This window comes from Amphibalanus amphitrite, unplaced genomic scaffold, assembly GCF_019059575.1.
Source record: "Amphibalanus amphitrite isolate SeventyFive unplaced genomic scaffold, NRLGWU_Aamphi_draft 000542F_arrow, whole genome shotgun sequence".
Lineage (NCBI taxonomy): Eukaryota > Metazoa > Arthropoda > Thecostraca > Balanomorpha > Balanidae > Amphibalanus > Amphibalanus amphitrite.
Window position 1 is genome coordinate 245,476 of NW_024882036.1, and position 17,025 is coordinate 262,500.

Consider the following 17,025-nt stretch of genomic DNA (forward strand, 5'->3'; position numbering starts at 1 on the left):
TAGTTTATCTGCCAGAACAGATAACTCAACGTCGAAGTCAATGGCCAGGGAGAGCCATAGACCGAACTGAATCTTCACATCGGCCGCCGCCTCTTCCATCAGAGTCACCAGGCCACTGACTGTTTGATTGCGCTTGCTATCGATCTCCGAAAGCAGGACGCCTTCAGCCGCAGTCATGTCCTCCAAGAACGCCTCCTGCCCGGCGGGGAGCTCCGCGAAATCCTCCGCCACCTCCCTCTCCACCTCTTTGAGCCGCTCCTTCATTGCCGCCTGGCCGCTGAGGTAGATCTCCGTCTCGCAGCCCGCGTCTGCCGCGGTCCGCAGCTCCTGGGCAGAGCTCTGGGACTTGTCGATGTTCTCCAGCGGCTGAAGCACCTCCGGCCACGAGGCTCGCTCTGTTCTGAGCCGTAGCAGCAGCGTGCTCTGGTCGCTGGTGAGCCGGCTAATCCTACCCTCCAGCGAGATCATCTCGTGGAGGATGCGGGAGCTGCACCTGCGCGGAGAAGGCTTCCTCTTCTTCTTCTTCTTCTTCATCCAGGAGATGATGAAGCGTTCGTCCCTATCCTGGCGGCTGGCGGTATCGGCGCTGGAAGGGGTCCTGACGTCGACGGCTGCCGGTGTGGTGGTGTTATGATCCAGCCTGATGTAGTCCTTGATGTAGTCCTGACAAAGACAAACAGAATGTCAAGAGAATCTGCTAAAAGGATCCGGCACTACGGGATTCAGCATTGATACATTTCATGATTAACGTTTGCTTTGGCATTTTGTTCGCACGTATTCAAATATTTAGAATATGAATCATTCACGAGTGAACAAGCATAACTAACGAATGAATGAAAGAAGGGACAACCAGCGGACGAAACAAATGAGCGTGAAACATACCTCTTCTCCAAACAGCTCATCGTGCTCCTGATACACCGCAACCTCTTCGAACTCTCCTGGCTGCGGCGGGCTGACGTACTTCACAGACAGCTGGTGTGACGGCATGTTCAGCAGCAGGACGGCCAGCAGTGGCGTCAGCAGACGGACCGGCGGGCGGAGGGCGGCTGACACGGTGACGGGAGGCCGCGGACTGGCGCTGACCGTCGGAAGGCAGAGTCCGGCAGGGCTCAGAGGTCCGGTCTGAGGAGGGCTCGATGGTAGGGGAGGAGGAGTGGGAGGAGTCAGGTGATGAGGTAGAACGGTCATTGGACGAGACGGTGACCAGCGTTGGAGAGGATGCCCTCCCCTGCCTCACTTCTTATCTCTTCCCTGTCTCTTAGACCGATGACAAAGGCGCTTCATCTAATCTCACATCTTAATCAACCCGAAACTCTGGGAGGTCGGTCGAAATGTCATCAATGCGCCCGAGTCATCTCCCTGGTCTTGCGTCTCTGGGGCGACATGTAATACACCTTCTGATCAATGAGAGGAGCAGACCTATCAGTCATGTAAATCAGGCATGCCACACAGGTAGCCGAGGCGTCACAACCGGAGCGTTTGTCTCTACGCACTCCGTTCATTGTAGACATTCCGTGGGCGTGGTGGGAGACGGTGGGACGAGATCCCAGTGTTGTTTGGTGGTAGAGATACTGAGAGTAGCGGCAGTCGGCCATCAGAGAGGGTCGTGTGGACAGAAAGGACCGGGCAGGAGGATTAACTAGGACTACGGGGAACTTGAGGGGTGGGTACGCAGAGACGATCTAAAACTGGTGGGGAGGTGAGGGTTTGGCAATCCCTGTAGTCGCTGTGTCGCGTTACTACGTGTATGACAACTGCAGCAACTGTGACGGTTATGGAACTGCGATGGCTGTGAAATTAGATTTGACATTCGAAATATGTCTCGTTCAAGACATTCTGAGATAGGCATTAGGTATGTACACCATGATTCTGCTCAACGACCGTTCATTCCTATTGATATTTATTATTCATTCATGTGATAGTGCCGGTAATCGTTAAAAGACGTTATTGATAGCACACAGTAAAGGATAGTCGTCTAATTTATTGAAGCTATTCTAGGCTAAAATGCAACCCCTTTAAACATTTCACACATCAAAATATAGTATATCAGTTCTGTTCTGTGCATCCCGGCGCTTATCACATCCGACATCACAGCTGAATGCCCTCACAGCCAGATCACTGGCATCCGCCTAAAAACTCCCAACGACGCCAAGCCTCGGTGCCGCAAACATCACTGACGCAGCTCACCGGGCCTGGTCCCCTGACCCCCCCCCTCCCCCTGCCAACCTCGGGCCTTTGCACCGACACTCTTCTGATGCTAACTCCCTGACACTTTGTCTCTGGGTTTGTCCAAGCCAGGTCTCTAATAGGTGGCAATTTTCCATGTGTAGAGCACTGCCTCGCAATTTATAGGTGGCGACTTGTGATTCGCAGGTGCCGCGTCCTCATTCAGAGCTTGTGGATCGTGACTCCCAGGTGGCGTTACGCTCTGCAGTGAGATGTCCGGTCCCTCACAGGCGACATTTGCGCGCCGATCGCACCTCGCCGTTTCGCCGCAGGTGCGTCACCAGCGAGGCGAGGACCTCGTCCGAGGAGACCGTCTCCGTGTCGCAGACGACGCACAGCTGCCGACGCGCGCGCGTCACCGCCACGTTGATCCGTCGCTTGTCGCCGAGGAAGCCCACGTCTCGGTTCGGGTTGGAGCGGACCAGGGACAGTAGGATGGCCTCCTTCTCGCGGCCCTGGAAGCCGTCCACGGTGTTGACCTCGACGTCGGGGAGTTTATGACGCCGCAGCGCCGCGCGCACGGCCGCCGTCTGAGCCGCGTACGGGGTGATGACTCCCATGTGCTGCTGGAGGAGGCCGTCGGCCGCCAGCGCGGCGGCATGCGCCGCCACGAGCGCCGCCTCGCCGAGGTTCTGTCTAGAGCGGGTCTGATCGGGAGTGGACTCGGCGAGGCGACAGCCGGCCGTGTCGATCAGCAGTAGCGTCGGGCCAGTCTCGGCTGTGTCCCGGACCCCAGGCAGCTGGGAGAGCCGGTGGCGCAGCACGTGCGGCGCCGCCGAGAGCAGTCCGCCGTAGTAGCGGCCCGACGACCACTCCTGGATGTGCTCGTTCATCCGGTACTGGACGCCGAGCTTACACACCAGCGCGTCGCCGTGCAGCTGCAGCTGGCGCTCCATCAGCGACACGGACAGGCCGCCCTTCTCGGCCGACTTGTTCCGCAGCATCGGAGACAGCTGCTCCGGATCCCCGAACATGAGCACTTTCTTGGCGCGCGGTATGGCGAGCCAGCAGGCCGCCTCCAGCGCCTGCGTGGCCTCGTCGATCACCAGCAGGTCAAACTCACCACCCTGTTTGGTGAGCTTCAGCGGCCCCTGCTCGCTGGCCGTTGCCAGAGTGCACAGCACCACCTCCGCATCTTCGATGACCTTTCTCTTCAGCTGCTTTTCGTTGGGCATGTCGTTCCAGTCCTCGCCCAATCTCTTCTCCCAGTCATCGAGAAGGTAGGCGGCGCATTGGTCAATCCAAAAGTCCAGCAGGTTCTCCTGGATCCTCGCTGGATGTCCCAGTCGGACCATGTTTCCCAGCTCGGCCTCCCACAGTTTTTCCAGCAGGTTGTCCACGGCAGTGTTGGACGGCGCGCACACCAGCACCCGCTGACCTCGCTCCACGTGCTGCAGAATCGCCTCCACGGCCGTGGTGGTCTTCCCGGTGCCGGCCGGCCCGTGGATGATCGCCAGCCGCTGCTGGCGCAGGGTGAACTCCACTGCCGCGCGCTGCGACGGGTCCAGCAGGGTGTTGAAGAGCCGCAGCTGGCCGCTTTCGTCGAGGAGCTGCGGCGGCAGCTGTGCCGCCGGTGGCTCCAGCGGGCAGGCATCTTCGGCGAACAGGGTGGCCCGGAGACATCCCAGCGGACCGGAGTTCAGCGACGGGAGGGCCTTCAGGGCGGCGCACATCCTCTCGTGGGTGCTGTCGTCGTGCATCTTATGCACGTCCACGAGCGTGTGCAGGGGGACGTGTTTACTCTTGTTCTTGTCCATCACCAGAGTGAGCTCGAAGTCCGTCTTGTGCCGGACGACAGCCGTGGGCCACCGCTCGCCCACGCGCACCCTGACGCTGTCCCGGCTGGAGATGCAGTTTCTGGGGAACATCGCGTCCCGACCGGCGGCGGGTCGCAGCAGCAGCTCGTGGAAGCGGTGCCGCGTCCTGCGCTGCTGCACCACCAGCAGCCCCGGCAGCTGGTCGCGGCCGTACAGGCGCTGGCGGTCCCACACCTCGGTCCTGTGCTCCTTCTCCAGCAGATGGAGGTGCAGCTTCACCAGCTCCTTGCAGCTCAGCGGCTTGGGTGGCGGCTGAAACAGAAAACGATGGGACCATCAGTGGCCTGTCTTCCTGTTCCCTGCTAAAACGTCTTACTTATTCCCTTTCGCAACTCTCTTCATTTTCTGTGATGGACCTTCTTTCCACCTCCGCCTGTGTCCAAAATCCCTCTAGGTTTTACGCTAGAACTCCCTCCCCGTTCTCCATCAGTCTTTCTGCAGTGTCACTGCACGCCGACTATAAGCCAGTCATTATTGCTGAACTGGTCTGCACATTGCCAGAGGGCCACTCACCTCAGAGGGAGGATCCGGTGCCGGCTGCGAGGGAGGATCTGGCGGCACGACATCTGGCTGGGAGGCACCGCTCGCCTTGGAGACCGTCCCCGTCGCGGCGACGTCAGCAGTGGTATCCGCCTCCTTCCTGTTCCTGCTCTTGGCTCTGGCCCGGCTGCCGCCGCCCCGGGTCTCTGATCGCGACTCCCTCATATTGCACGGGAGCTAGCACCGTCAGAACTCCTGCAGACAAACGGAACGCAAAAAGGCGCATATCAGTAATTGGGACTTGAAAGCTGAACCCTACATAAGTACACGTCAAATTTTCCTTATATCCTTGGACATTCAATGTGGTGTGATCACAATTCCAAGGCCCTTCGTAGATTAAACGTAATTGTTATATTCGGGTGTGAGGTTCAGCTCTCCACCTATGTTTATTGTCTATACATAACTGAAAGCGTGTGACTGCTCATGAAGTGAGAATTACTCCCAGTAGTTGTTTGCAAAGCTAAGCGCAGTTATCTTTAATTTCGATTACCTTAACGCAGTAGGCTAGAGTGCCTTCACTGCCTACTCATCATTTTGGTAACTAACTGTGTCTGCATCTTTAATAAAATCGGTATTTGATAGACAATCATGAACACTTTCATATATCGCTGTCGATCAATAGATACCGAGCTGCCTGATATGGCCAGCCAGCATGCAGTACGGAATGCAGGGTTTCAAAGTCCCCACCCCGATAGCTTATCTGTGTCTCAACATGCCCACCTGAGCACACGAACCAGCCTGTTTAGCTCCGGGATGCCGGCCAACGACGCGGTTATTGAGGAGATAGATGAATGCATTTCAGGGCCTTGGTTTTTACAGGTTTAAACACATACAGCATAATTGTCCGACGCTCCTGGTGAATGCAGGAAGGAAAATTTGAGGGAATTAAGATGTACGTTTAACTCTCGCGAAAAGTGATGCCCAGTTTATCAAAATTCAGACATGGTGTCGGGCATCGCTCCTTCTGCAGCATTTCTTTTGGGGGAGGGGGAATCTAATGTCGTGACTTATCTTACGTATTCATACGTAAATATGCGGCTTGCTCCATTCGTGCCAAGCGCTTTGGCTGGGTGGCAGGTGGCCCTAAAAGAATAAAAACGCAGATAGTAACATGGATAATCTTCATCCAGTCCGGCTGAGTTTCCAACCTTTAATAAGCTAAGCTAAACACCGAAATAGCATCAAATATGTTTTTTCATAATGATGAGTTATCCCTAAAAATGATGAATCATGGGAATATGCTTATAAAGCATCGACCCTTGGGAATCAAAGCGTAGCCGAGTATGAGCTCCACCCGTTAGCGCGGCTGCGGGGATCGCCACGCTGCGGGGACCGCCTCATCACCCTATACCGTGCTGAGCTGTCGTCAACAGCTGTTTGTTGCAGAGTCGACCTTGACCGCAGCACATTGCATCTGCATGGCGCGGTGCGTCATAGTAGGAACACGTCACCGGTGTTGCCACAAGCGTTTGTTACAGGGCGGCTGTGTCAGCAGGAAACAGACCGAGGTAACGTGCCTTTGTGTGTGTGACTGGTTGTTTGGTGTTCTATTTCTCCAGCCGGTGAAATGCGGAGTGCCATCTACTCCCCCGAAGCAGCTTTGGGCTATATCTGAGGACCTCACGGGCTGAGGAAGACTGCGAACGGCTGATAGCGGCACATGTCTCGCTCGCCGTGAGCACCGTCACGAGAGTGTATCGACTCGAGAGTGTTCGTCACGGTTATCACGTGTTCGTGAAAACAGCTGACTCGCCGGCCGTGACTCATAGGCTGGCTGCACTACCGACAGCAGTATACGTTGGCTCTGTAGCGATCAGTTGCTGACTGAGTTATTCATCCGTAGCATTTTCTGTTTTTCTTTTCAACGATACGTTACAAGCGAAGAATTATTTTCGCTAGTAGATGTCGTATTAGTGGTAATGGTCGGGGGCTTTACAGAGAAAGTGGTCTTAGCTCTTGTGATCACATGAAATAGATGTCAAAAGTGCCCGTCAGTGACTTCCCCGGCGGCGACAACGCAATCATAACATCATGTACCTACTAACTAGAATTCGTCGCAATGGGTTATTACTAAAATAGAATATCAATTTTGATGTTGATAGCAACTTTCAAATAGCTGCCGTTCATAAGTTCCGTTTCCAAGTTAAAATGGAAACGAAATTTGTCATTTTTTGCACCAACAGAGGGCCTGTCGTAGCGAACCTCAGGCTAGCAGCAAACATGGTGATTGGTAACCAGCTATATCAGTCACCAGACACACTCGAATGCATTTCAGACTTCAAAAATTAACTCGTGAGCAATTCCAAAAGATAAAACTTATTTTTCCCCACAAAAAAGCGGCAAACTGACAAAATTACACACACAGGCCGTACTAACCGTGGTGTCGCAGCGTCGCACTCTGCCGTTCTGCTTCTCCCTGCCTCCCTGTCCGGCGGCCACAGCTGCGGCCTCGGCCGGCGCTCACCAGCGGTGCACCATGTGGGCACAAAACTGGTCCGTGATCCCCACCGAACCGTATCGCCGCGCCCCAGCGGCGGACTCAGCCGCGGCGCCGCGGGCTCTCTCAGCTCGGAGCGGATCGTAGCACCTTCCGAGGTCTCCTGAGACACTCTGAGGCACTCTGAGACATCCTGAGACACTCTGAGACCTCTTACGGCCTTCTAAGGCGACCCGCTAGGTCAAACCCTATACCGACAGCCCGCCCCAGACTCACCTTTAGACCAGACGAGATCGCTGAGGCCGTGAAGAGACGCTCCGTATAGATGCTGCTGAGAGACGCTCCACCACTCTCAGTCCGCTGAGAGTCGCCCTGCTGAGTCTGGATTCCGCTGAGACTGCCAGGGCCTGAGGCCGTCTGTGTCCTGTGCCGTCCGTCGTCCCCTGGTGCCACTGCGGCCTTGTTGTATGCCCGGTGCCGCCCGTGCTGCTGTGTGCCCAGCCCGGCCCTGTTCCGTGGTCGGACAACTGACTGCGGTATACCCACGGAATGGTGCAGCCTCAGCGGGCCGGCGGGTCCGCCGGGACCGGCAGTTCCGGTGGGGTTCCCCGGACGGCTGACAGGGCCCGTTCCCCAAACTGACCTCCACTGACTGGGTTATGAGCGCCCGGCACGGTAGGGCGGGAGGGCCAGGCCGGGAAATTGTGTGTTTGTGTGAGATACTTCCTGACACATCAATTTCATCACGAGATGGAGATACACAAAGCGTCTCAATGTGGGAAAGTCTGGTGAGTAATGCAAGATGAGAATGCATAAACAAGGATTTTGTTGGAAACGAGGAACTAAAACAAACAGAAGGGGGATAGGTAGAGTGATCCAATGGTGTGCTGCAGATTACCGTCTCTATACAACGTATCCCCTTTTCATTCAATATACCGCCCCAGCCTCATTTTCACTCCAGAATACCTTCAATGTCTTTCAAACGTCATAAAACTTAAGGATGCAAGTTTGAAGGAAAACTGAACTTCAATATTTTTTAGAAATATATTTTGCAGTTTTCTCTGCAAGAGTTCATGGCAGAAATATTTACGTGTGACATGCTAAAGGATGCAATATACCTATTTATAAAACGAAACGTCCCGTTAGTTGACTGAAAACCGTGATCCTCCAATACTATATAATCCATGGTATGATTTTGCTTTCAAACTGTTCATTGTGATTGATTAACCGATAGCTAAAGAAAAATAAACACGATAAAGGCCGACATTGAAGCATAGTTAAAACATCATCTCTCGTAACCGCAAAATTATACCAGTGTTCAGTACGGCTCCTAATCACATGAGTCGCAAATCGCAAATCATTGCCCAAATAAAATTTCAGGCAATATTTCAGCAGCAACGCAAATATTGATCGTCGATTAACTTGCTGATAAATAATAAGTCATTCAAACATCAAAGCGCTTTGCATCCGTAAAATGAGCCGTATATCCATTAACCCTATTAGTGGCAGGCTCCTGGCTACCCCTATTAGTGGCAGGGGGGGGCTGTTTACGACCCCCCCTTGATATCTCGAGATCTAACGGGCCGATTTTCAAAATTCAAACGGCATTCGATTTCGCTCAACGTGATCTACATTTCTAAAAAAATAAAAATTAAAAAATGTCGACTCGCTTCACGAATAGGACCCCCCAATTCCCAGTGCTCTGGAGCCGCCCCTGGTAAAGTTATGAACTTGAAATTTTCAGGGAATGTGCCCAATTTAGTTTTAGGAAAAGTCAGAAAATTTCAGCATCGTAGCTTCAGCGGTTCCGGAGATATTCCCGAAAAACCTGAGGGGTGGATAAAAACAACCCCCCCCCCTGCCACTAATAGGGTTAACGGACCACCATGACCTATTATACACTCGTAATAAAATACCCACGGGCATAGAACCATTTCAGTCACTATCGCGACAAAACGTCTGCGCAGCGAAAAAAAAAAAACAGTACAACCCACCATTTCCTCCAACACGTCTATATTATTTCTTCGTTTTTTTTTTGCCCTGACCGATTCTCTAGTGACCCCGCTGTCTCTCGGATCCTTCTCCCCCACTCCTCTCCCTCTCCCCCACTCTCTCTCCGTCCACTGCCGCTCACATACAGAGCGGCTCTCCGAAGAAGGGTGTCGACTGCTCCACCATCCTGGTGACGGTCCTCTCCAGCCAACAGAACGTGTCCACGTCCGCCATCCTGGTATACACGTCCGGCCAGCCGAGCCGGCCGCGACACGCGGCGTTCCAGGAGAGCAGGCCGACCAGCACGGTCCGGCCGGGGCGAGCCGGGTCATCGCAGGTCAGAGGGGCGCCCGAGTCGGTCTGAAGAGGGGGAGAGGGGAGGTCAACAGGGAGAGAGGGAGGGTCACCAGAGTCGGTCTGGAAGGGCGGGAAGAGAGGGGGCAATGTTAATAACAGAGAGACATGGTGATGAAAGATCAATAGTCGTCGTCGTCTAAATTCCAAGTTCTAGCTAAAATCAACAGCCAAGAGTCCACAGCACACAGTACTCATAGCCGATAGTCTACCCTTACTCCGCACTCCCTAATCTTCACAGTCGTTAATCCACAGTCTCTTCACTCCACAGTGTCACCCCATGACCCCACTAACCCGGCAGGCCGACTCTGAGCCCGGCTCGGTGGCGGCGCAGATGAACGAGTAGTGGAGTCCGAACGTCTCTGGCAGTTTACCGGTGGCCTTCAGACCCGCCTCACACTGATCTCGCGTCAGGAGTTGGACCGAGGTGGCGCGAACCGAGGCGGCCCGCTGCTCTGGGAACAGAGGGCGCCAGGGGTCACTATAGACGGAGGGAGTGCCATAGACAGAGGGAGTGCCAAGGGTCACCAATTGAGACATAGGGTCACCAATAGACAGGGGGGGGTGCCAGGCCCACCAGACAGAGGGGTCACCATAGTCAGAGGGGTCACCATAGACAGAGGGTCACCATAGACAGCGGGTCACCATAGATAGAGGGTCACCATAGACATGAGTCACCATAGACAGATGGTCACCACAGTCATGGAGTCACCATAGACATGGAGTCACGATAGACATGAAGTCACCATAGACATAGACGCTCCATAGACATGGAGTCACCATAGACGGAGGGGTGGCGCGGACTGAGCTGTTCCGTTCCTGTGGGAACAGAGAGGGCGCCAGGGGTCACGACAGAGGAGAGAGAGAGAGAGAGAGAGAGAGAGAGAGAGAGAGAGAGAGAGAGAGAGAGAGAGGGGGGGGGCTAAGTGTTGCGATAAAAAGATAAGCAAATATCGCGAGTGCAACGGCGTGAAGTTTGACTAGTTATAACTACAGTTCGACCATATATCAGGAACCAGTACGGGAGAGAGCTATGATGCCGTTACTTGGCTCGTGGCACGCGCTGTGTACCACGGGGGAGTAGGACCGTGCATTGGTGTAGTTTTTGGGAATGTGTAGTCCACTCGGTGATCCGCAATTCCCCAACAATTCGCGAAGGAGCGAAAATGGAAGGGCACGAAAGTTATGTTGTCGATTGACGGATATGGTACAGTTATATCAATACCAGCAGCCAGAGGAAAAATCAATTTCGGAAGAAACGACTGTATGCTTCAGTTTCGCATCAAGTTGTCCGAAAGCTAAAAATGATGCACATCAAACGCTCCGACAGAGACGCCGAACTAGCCTTACAGCCGTTCTCTCGTAGAAAACAGGCCCACTTCGCCTCCAGTCGGTCACGCCACACCATTCAGCCGTACCCTCCGACAGGCTCCTCAACCACAACACGAAAACACGCAGAAGGCGCCCTAATCCGGCGGCTCTAATCCGCCGCGCGCCTTACCGTCGATAATCTGTACGGTCTGACAGCCGCTGAGCTGAGACGGTTCGCCGGGGTCCAGTGTGGCCGGCCCCAGGCAGGCGGGGGTCACAGAAGGACCGATTGGGACGGCCTCAGAGAGTCGCAGCACCGCCAGGTCGTGGTAGCGCGCCCTGCCACCCCAGTCGATATGCAGTACGGACTCGGCCACAGTGAGGTCGCCGCCGGTGCCCGAGGGCAGGCGGACCACGAGAGACTCGACCGGCTCGCTGTGGGGGAATAATCAGAGTTTATATCTATTTTCTCTTGCGAGCATCAAAGCTGAAGCAATAAGAAAAGTAATTGTGGTATCATATTCAGATCAAACCTGCTTTACTATGCCAACCGAAAAAAAATCAAACGTCCAGGCAGTTAGGTACGGAGAAAGTATATTTGGCCTGTACTATCATCAAATACTTTTGAGCTACATATATGAACCGTGAACGTCAAAACATTTAAGCTAATATAAGTGCGTCAATATTACGGAAATAGATGTCAAAGGAGCCTAGAAGTGTGCGCGGGCTTCCTGTTCCGAAAACAAAACAAAAATATTATCGGATAGGTACGGAAAGTAAACTTTCTCGTTAATTCATCATGTCTTACTCTTCGACGATGTGTGCGGCAGTGACGACGATCTTGGCGTGGATGAGGACTCCGGCCCCGCGCAGGTGGGTCCCTCCCTGCTCCCAAACAGTCACCAGCCACGGAAACTGGCCGGGCGTCACCTCGTCGCCCTGAAACACGCCGCAGATTGTCCGATATACACACGGTGATCGGCTGCAGAACGGGTGAGAGCGAGTGAGACCGGAGCTGTGACATCTTCTGTAGCCCACATCGGCTTTCGGCAGATAGTGATTCATTGGAAAAAATGAATGGAGGACACTGCGCCTCTGACAGCAAACTGTCGAGCGGCTATCTGAAGCAAGCTGTCGCTGCCTGTCATCTTTACACAGCGTTATGTCTGTGCTTCTGACAGGGAGCAAACAGGATGGGGCACATGATTGTTCCCTGTAACATACCACAACCACATACGCCGTTATCAGTAAAGCCACGGAGAACGCTTCACTGAATAATGATACATCACGTCGGTGCATTTCGCCTCTAAGCCAAAAACGTTCATTACAACTTGTCAGGACACTTCAACTTGAGCTGACAACAACTTGTCAACAGTGATCAAACTAGAACATCACAGAGCACCGCTAACCTAATCCCTGGACATGAGCACGCATCGCCTGACGAATTGCGTGCTAGGGGATCGGCATGCGATTGGAATTAGAAGCACGAACGTAAGATTTAAAGCGTAACTGAATGTCAGGTAAATCTAACATGAGATCTAAATTCAACTGAAGGTAGGTCCTAAGAAAATCAAAACGTCTGATGAGTGTGGGGTGGGCGTTTATCACGGTTATGTTATCATAAATGCGCATCAGTGGCCAAAAGATTAAGATGCGTCCTGGTGATAGCAATAGCTATAAGATCACGCCAAAGCATAAGTTATCTGGCATATCTATGGCATCGTAGCATGAAGACCATTCAACAGTTAAATGCTGTTGAGCGTATCAAAGTTGAGCCATCATGAAATTGCGCTTACACTTTATAGTTTTTACCGACTGTCAGTATGCCGAGACTTACTAGAGCCAACTTACATGGCTTGCGACGCTGGTTCTTGTGCCGCACCCGGGCTCTTGAGACTGATTTGCTGTCCCGTTCTGTAGGAGCAAAACGTGTCATTATGTTGTAAAAAAGTAGTCAATAGATTTCAATCCTGACATGGACCAAATTCATAATCGATCGCAATTTTAAGGAATCTTTCGTACTTCATTGTATCTTTTATGCCTACACACGTTTCATGTATAATCGTCGACGTGATTCGTTAAGGTGACTCATTTCGAATCTTTTCACTGATATGGCGACTAAGATATTGATCCAAACGATACAAACATTATAAAAAGGAGGACAGAACTTCCCTCATAGCCATACTCGAGCCATACCATTTTCTTCTCAGCCTGGACCCGATATACCCACCTTGGATTCTCCGCCGCCCTGCCGGCAGTGGGTGCCGTCCACAACCTCCTCGGGTGGACAGCACACGTTCCCCCGTCCCCGACAGCCCGCGGCCGGGGCCGAGTGACCTGACCTCTCGTCCAGCTGACCGCTGCCCGACACCCGCGCCGGGGTCAAGGTCACGTCCTGACCGCAGCAGCCGGCGGGCACACACCGGCAGGCCGGGACGGGGGAGGGCTCTGAGGGGCCGTCCGCCGCCGCCTGAGCTGCGGCCGAGGAGAAAAAGTCCTCCAGAAAGGCCTGGTCCTCGGCCGTGAGGGTGACGGGTGTCGTGGGCACGCCGGATGTCACTCGGAGGAGGACCAACAGCCAGAGGAGGGCGGCCATCTCTGTGGAGTTGACCGCAGGTCAGTCAGTGGTCGACGATGCTGGGTTACGTTGCGATAACGTATAGAAGGACGTAAAAGAGTGAAATGTTCGTGATAAGTGCACACTGAATGCTGAGCACCCTTTTGAGAACCACTGTGTATGTCAATGAATTAAATTCACTTGATCTCACTATGTAAATAGATAAGCGACCAAAAATACGACCATAACTAAACGAGATGTTTTCGGCTCGTGCTGTTTTAACTGGTTGGAAAAAGGATAATTTTTATTCTCCCCGATAACTTTCGGCTGCTGTTATAGAAACTTTATTAATTATAAAAATAAAGAAATGTATTTTAACACGCGCAGTGGACCGCGCACGTAGTCTGTGGACCGCTTTACCTATTGCAATCACGGAAAGAGGTGCAATTCATTTTAAGGCTGGTGCTGAAAATTTGGCGTTAATAGAATGATTACGGCGTGAGATATTTGAAAAAGAAGAGGGGTAAGCGAAACTCACCCCCCTTTCACTGCGCGTGGTAAAGGGGTACCCACTTATTGTCGTTATTTAACAGACAATATTTATGCATTAAAACAGCTTTGGTCGTGTCAAACTATGTCTAACATGTTAATTAGTTATGTTGGTTGATCGGTTATTCAACTACACCTTTTTAGGCTCAAGTTCGAATAAGTCAAGTTCAAATTCGAATAAGTCAACTTCATATTGGAAGATGTCAAATACAAAATCGGATGCCTCAAGCTCAAATTGAGATATGCCAACATCAAATTGGAAGAAGTCAAATGCAACCAATGCACAATGCAACTACGTCTTACTCAAGATCAAATTCGAATACGCCAAATTCAAATTAGAATAAGGCAACTTCAATTTCGTCTTGTATTAGTAGTGTTTGTTTATTTGTCATCCTTTATCATTATAGATCATTTTTTCGTCACCGAATGCATGACATTTTCAGTCACAATGCAAGTACTTTGATAATGGACGAATGCGTTTGTTTTCTTTTTACGAGCGCGTGAAAAATAAAATGTCGAGAAATATGTACGTATCATACCTACTTATGCGGTAAAATAGGTCCAGGGTAAATGCAAAGCATATGCAGTCTAAAATTGAAAAATTAAGCTTTACAATTGGAGCAAAAGTAATTGCAATGACAATTGACTCGAAGCAATGGATGGCTTGGACACCGTCAGGGATGTCAGCGATCTTGAGCTGTCAGACAGTTCCGCTACACGTGAACCAGTTGGCCGCTACACAGCTCGCTCTCCCCGCCACTGCCCAGTCTGACATCGTCGCTGGCTGTCAGCTTTGTGTAAATATGAGTTCATGATAGCGGGACATTTTTGCATACTATGGGCACAAGTTTTCAAATGGCAGATTTCCGTTTCGTGTCGAGCATAGACCGCGTCGCCCTGGCAGAGCTGCGAACTGCGTAATAAAAAACGGAGATATGTAGTTGATGACGCACAGTCTTTTATCGAAAAGAGACGGGGCGAGATGGGAGTCGACAGCCAAAGTCGATCGAAGGTAGATGACGATTAGCAAATCATAATAATAATAGCATATTATAATAATAATATAACCAGTAAAACGCCTTTTGGGCGAAGAACGAGCGAGCGAGATAGTGAGCCCTGCACGTGCGGAAGGGCGAGAGGGTATTTCCAACGGGCTTGCGCAAAGCACCCTTCTAACCGGTCGCTAGCGGTGTGCCAAATTTGAACGCAATCGGCCCAGCCGTTCCTGAGATCTGGAAGCGGCATTCTGCACGTGCGCATGTGCAAACTGGGTCCAAACTGACTTTTGCACGGTACCCTACTAACTGGTCCCCAACCGTGTACCAAATTTGAGCGCAATCGGCCCAGCCGTTCTCGAGATCTGGAAGCGCCCCCTGCACGTGCGCACGTGCAGTAGCGCCTTAACCGCAACACATGGGAATGCATTGCCTGGTGGGTGCCTACCTGTATGCCAAGTTTCAGCGAAATCGCCCCAGTAATTACCGAGTTATTAAAATGGGAACAAATTTGACACCTCTTATTGTTGTATTTTGCACGTGCACTGGGGCTGACCCACATGCATCGAGAGTATCCTATTTTTGGTAGAAAGGATGCAGCTACCCTATAAAAATTACCGCAAGTCAATCGCCCAAGCGGCTGCTGAGATATGAGCCTCTCAAAATCACTACTTTTGCAAAACAGCTTGAACACCCTTGACTTTTCACGTGGTACGTGCCACGACGGTCACTGAGATGTATCAAAAGTTGTCAATTACGGGGTAAAAGGGATGGGGCTACCCAGCAAAAAAGACCGCAGACCAATCGGTCCAGCGGTTGCTGAGATATAAGCCTCTCAAAAGCGTTACAGGCCGGGCCGGGCCGGGCCGGGCCGCTCATACTGAGATTTTTCCGTTATATTGAAAAGACTCGCTTCGCTCGCTTCGCTCGCTTCGCTCGCTGCGCTCGCTCGCTCGTAATAATAAAAGCATCATAAAAACTCTACTTATTTACGGTAGGTAGCTGCGATAAAATTGAATTTGTCTTATTCTAATTTGAATTTGACGTATTCGAATTTGATCTTGAGTAAGTCGAAATTGCGTTTGACTTCTTCCAATTTGAAGTTGGCATATCTCAATTTGAGCTTGAGGTATTCGATTTTGCACTTGGCGTCTTCCACTATGAATTTGACTTATTCGAATTTGAACTTTACTTATTCGAACTTGAGCCTAAAAAGGTGTAGTTTATGAGTTATGCTAGTCACCGAAAATGGGAAGCCAGTCAGCATCGATACAGCTTGGAGTTGAAGGCTTGGTAAAGGTTTAAAGCCAACTCAGTCTTGAACCCATTGAAGATACGCTATGAGGTTTTTTTGTAAAAGGGCTTTGACCTTGAGCAGAAAAACTATGACATGGAACAGCATATTTTAACTGCGAGTCGCTAGATTCGATAGATGTGAAAGCAGTTTTTGGGTGTCTTACGACATCGTTAAAAATTAGGATGAGTAGGCACTAAGTAACATGAGTTTTTGTTGCGGTTTCAGCAAACTGCTTACGTTAGAATTTCGATATTTTGCCAGATGAACTAAACTTTTATGACAAATCAACTACCTGCGCGTCGGAAAGATACCACAGGAAATAATGAATAAATAGAAAAATAAATAAATAGATAAATAAATAAATAAATAATTAAATCAACAGAAACATGAAATTGTACCCCAGAAGCTGAGATCAGAGTTAGAGGACACATAGCAGAGGACAGCAGAGATCGAATAGAGCACGGCCTCCTCACCTGCTTCGGAAGGGACGTGCTCCCGGCTCCGCAGACGCCGCCGTTCTGCCGCCGTTCTGGCGTACTGACCGCCGTACCAGCCACGATTGGTGCCGGGTCTCACCCCCTCTGACGACTAACCCCCCCCCCCCCCCCCCCCCCACTCTGTGGTCGAGACTGACAGGCGCCTCGCAGATGCACACTGATTTTACGACCGGTCCCGAGTGGCTCCCGGAAGCGGATCCGGGCGGATCCACCTCCGGATCCATCTCCGGATCCAGCTGTGACGAGCTGGCGGATCCGGGGGACCGACCGCCGGTGACATGGCGCTCACTCACGATGCCATCCTTCATCCTCGACGCGAGCCGGCTCAGCGAGCACGCGGTGAGTTGCATCATCGTGTTCCGATGCACAGTGGGTGCTGTTTGGAAATAAATCGTCACGACTGTTCACTGTCGAGAGGGTCGTCCTAGCCGCTGGGCGCCGGGTGAGCTGCTC

The 17,025-nt window shown here is 51.8% G+C and overlaps 2 protein-coding genes across 3 annotated transcripts in view; both read right to left on the reverse strand.

Moving 5' to 3' along the window:
* Positions 1-1,883: 1,883 nt before the first annotated feature.
* On the reverse strand, positions 1,884-7,565 carry LOC122393576 (DNA-binding protein SMUBP-2-like). 2 transcript variants are annotated; one of them, XM_043389758.1, is made up of 3 exons: positions 7,297-7,565; positions 4,557-4,778; positions 1,884-4,295 (listed from the first exon to the last, which is right to left on the reverse strand). In XM_043389758.1, the coding sequence occupies exons 2-3, from the start codon at positions 4,746-4,748 to the stop codon at positions 2,451-2,453; spliced, it is 2,037 nt and encodes a 678-aa protein (XP_043245693.1). In that variant the 5' UTR covers positions 4,749-4,778; positions 7,297-7,565; the 3' UTR covers positions 1,884-2,450. The 2 variants fall into 2 exon arrangements, with proteins under 2 accessions (XP_043245693.1, XP_043245692.1); XM_043389757.1 differs by having other exon boundaries at positions 6,960-7,532.
* Positions 7,566-9,016: 1,451 nt separating this feature from the next.
* LOC122393561 (serine protease 56-like) overlaps positions 9,017-17,025 on the reverse strand; it is an 8,340-nt gene continuing 331 nt past the window's right edge. Inside the window, exons 1-7 of the mRNA XM_043389740.1 lie at positions 16,549-17,025; positions 12,908-13,275; positions 12,529-12,591; positions 11,486-11,616; positions 10,868-11,112; positions 9,661-9,821; positions 9,017-9,372 (exon numbers count right to left, since the gene is read on the reverse strand). The exon at positions 16,549-17,025 is cut by the window's right edge and continues 331 nt beyond it. Coding sequence (XP_043245675.1) covers positions 9,151-9,372; positions 9,661-9,821; positions 10,868-11,112; positions 11,486-11,616; positions 12,529-12,591; positions 12,908-13,273 — 1,188 coding nt within the window. The 5' untranslated portion in view covers positions 13,274-13,275; positions 16,549-17,025 and the 3' untranslated portion in view covers positions 9,017-9,150. The remainder of the gene's footprint in view (positions 9,373-9,660; positions 9,822-10,867; positions 11,113-11,485; positions 11,617-12,528; positions 12,592-12,907; positions 13,276-16,548) is intronic.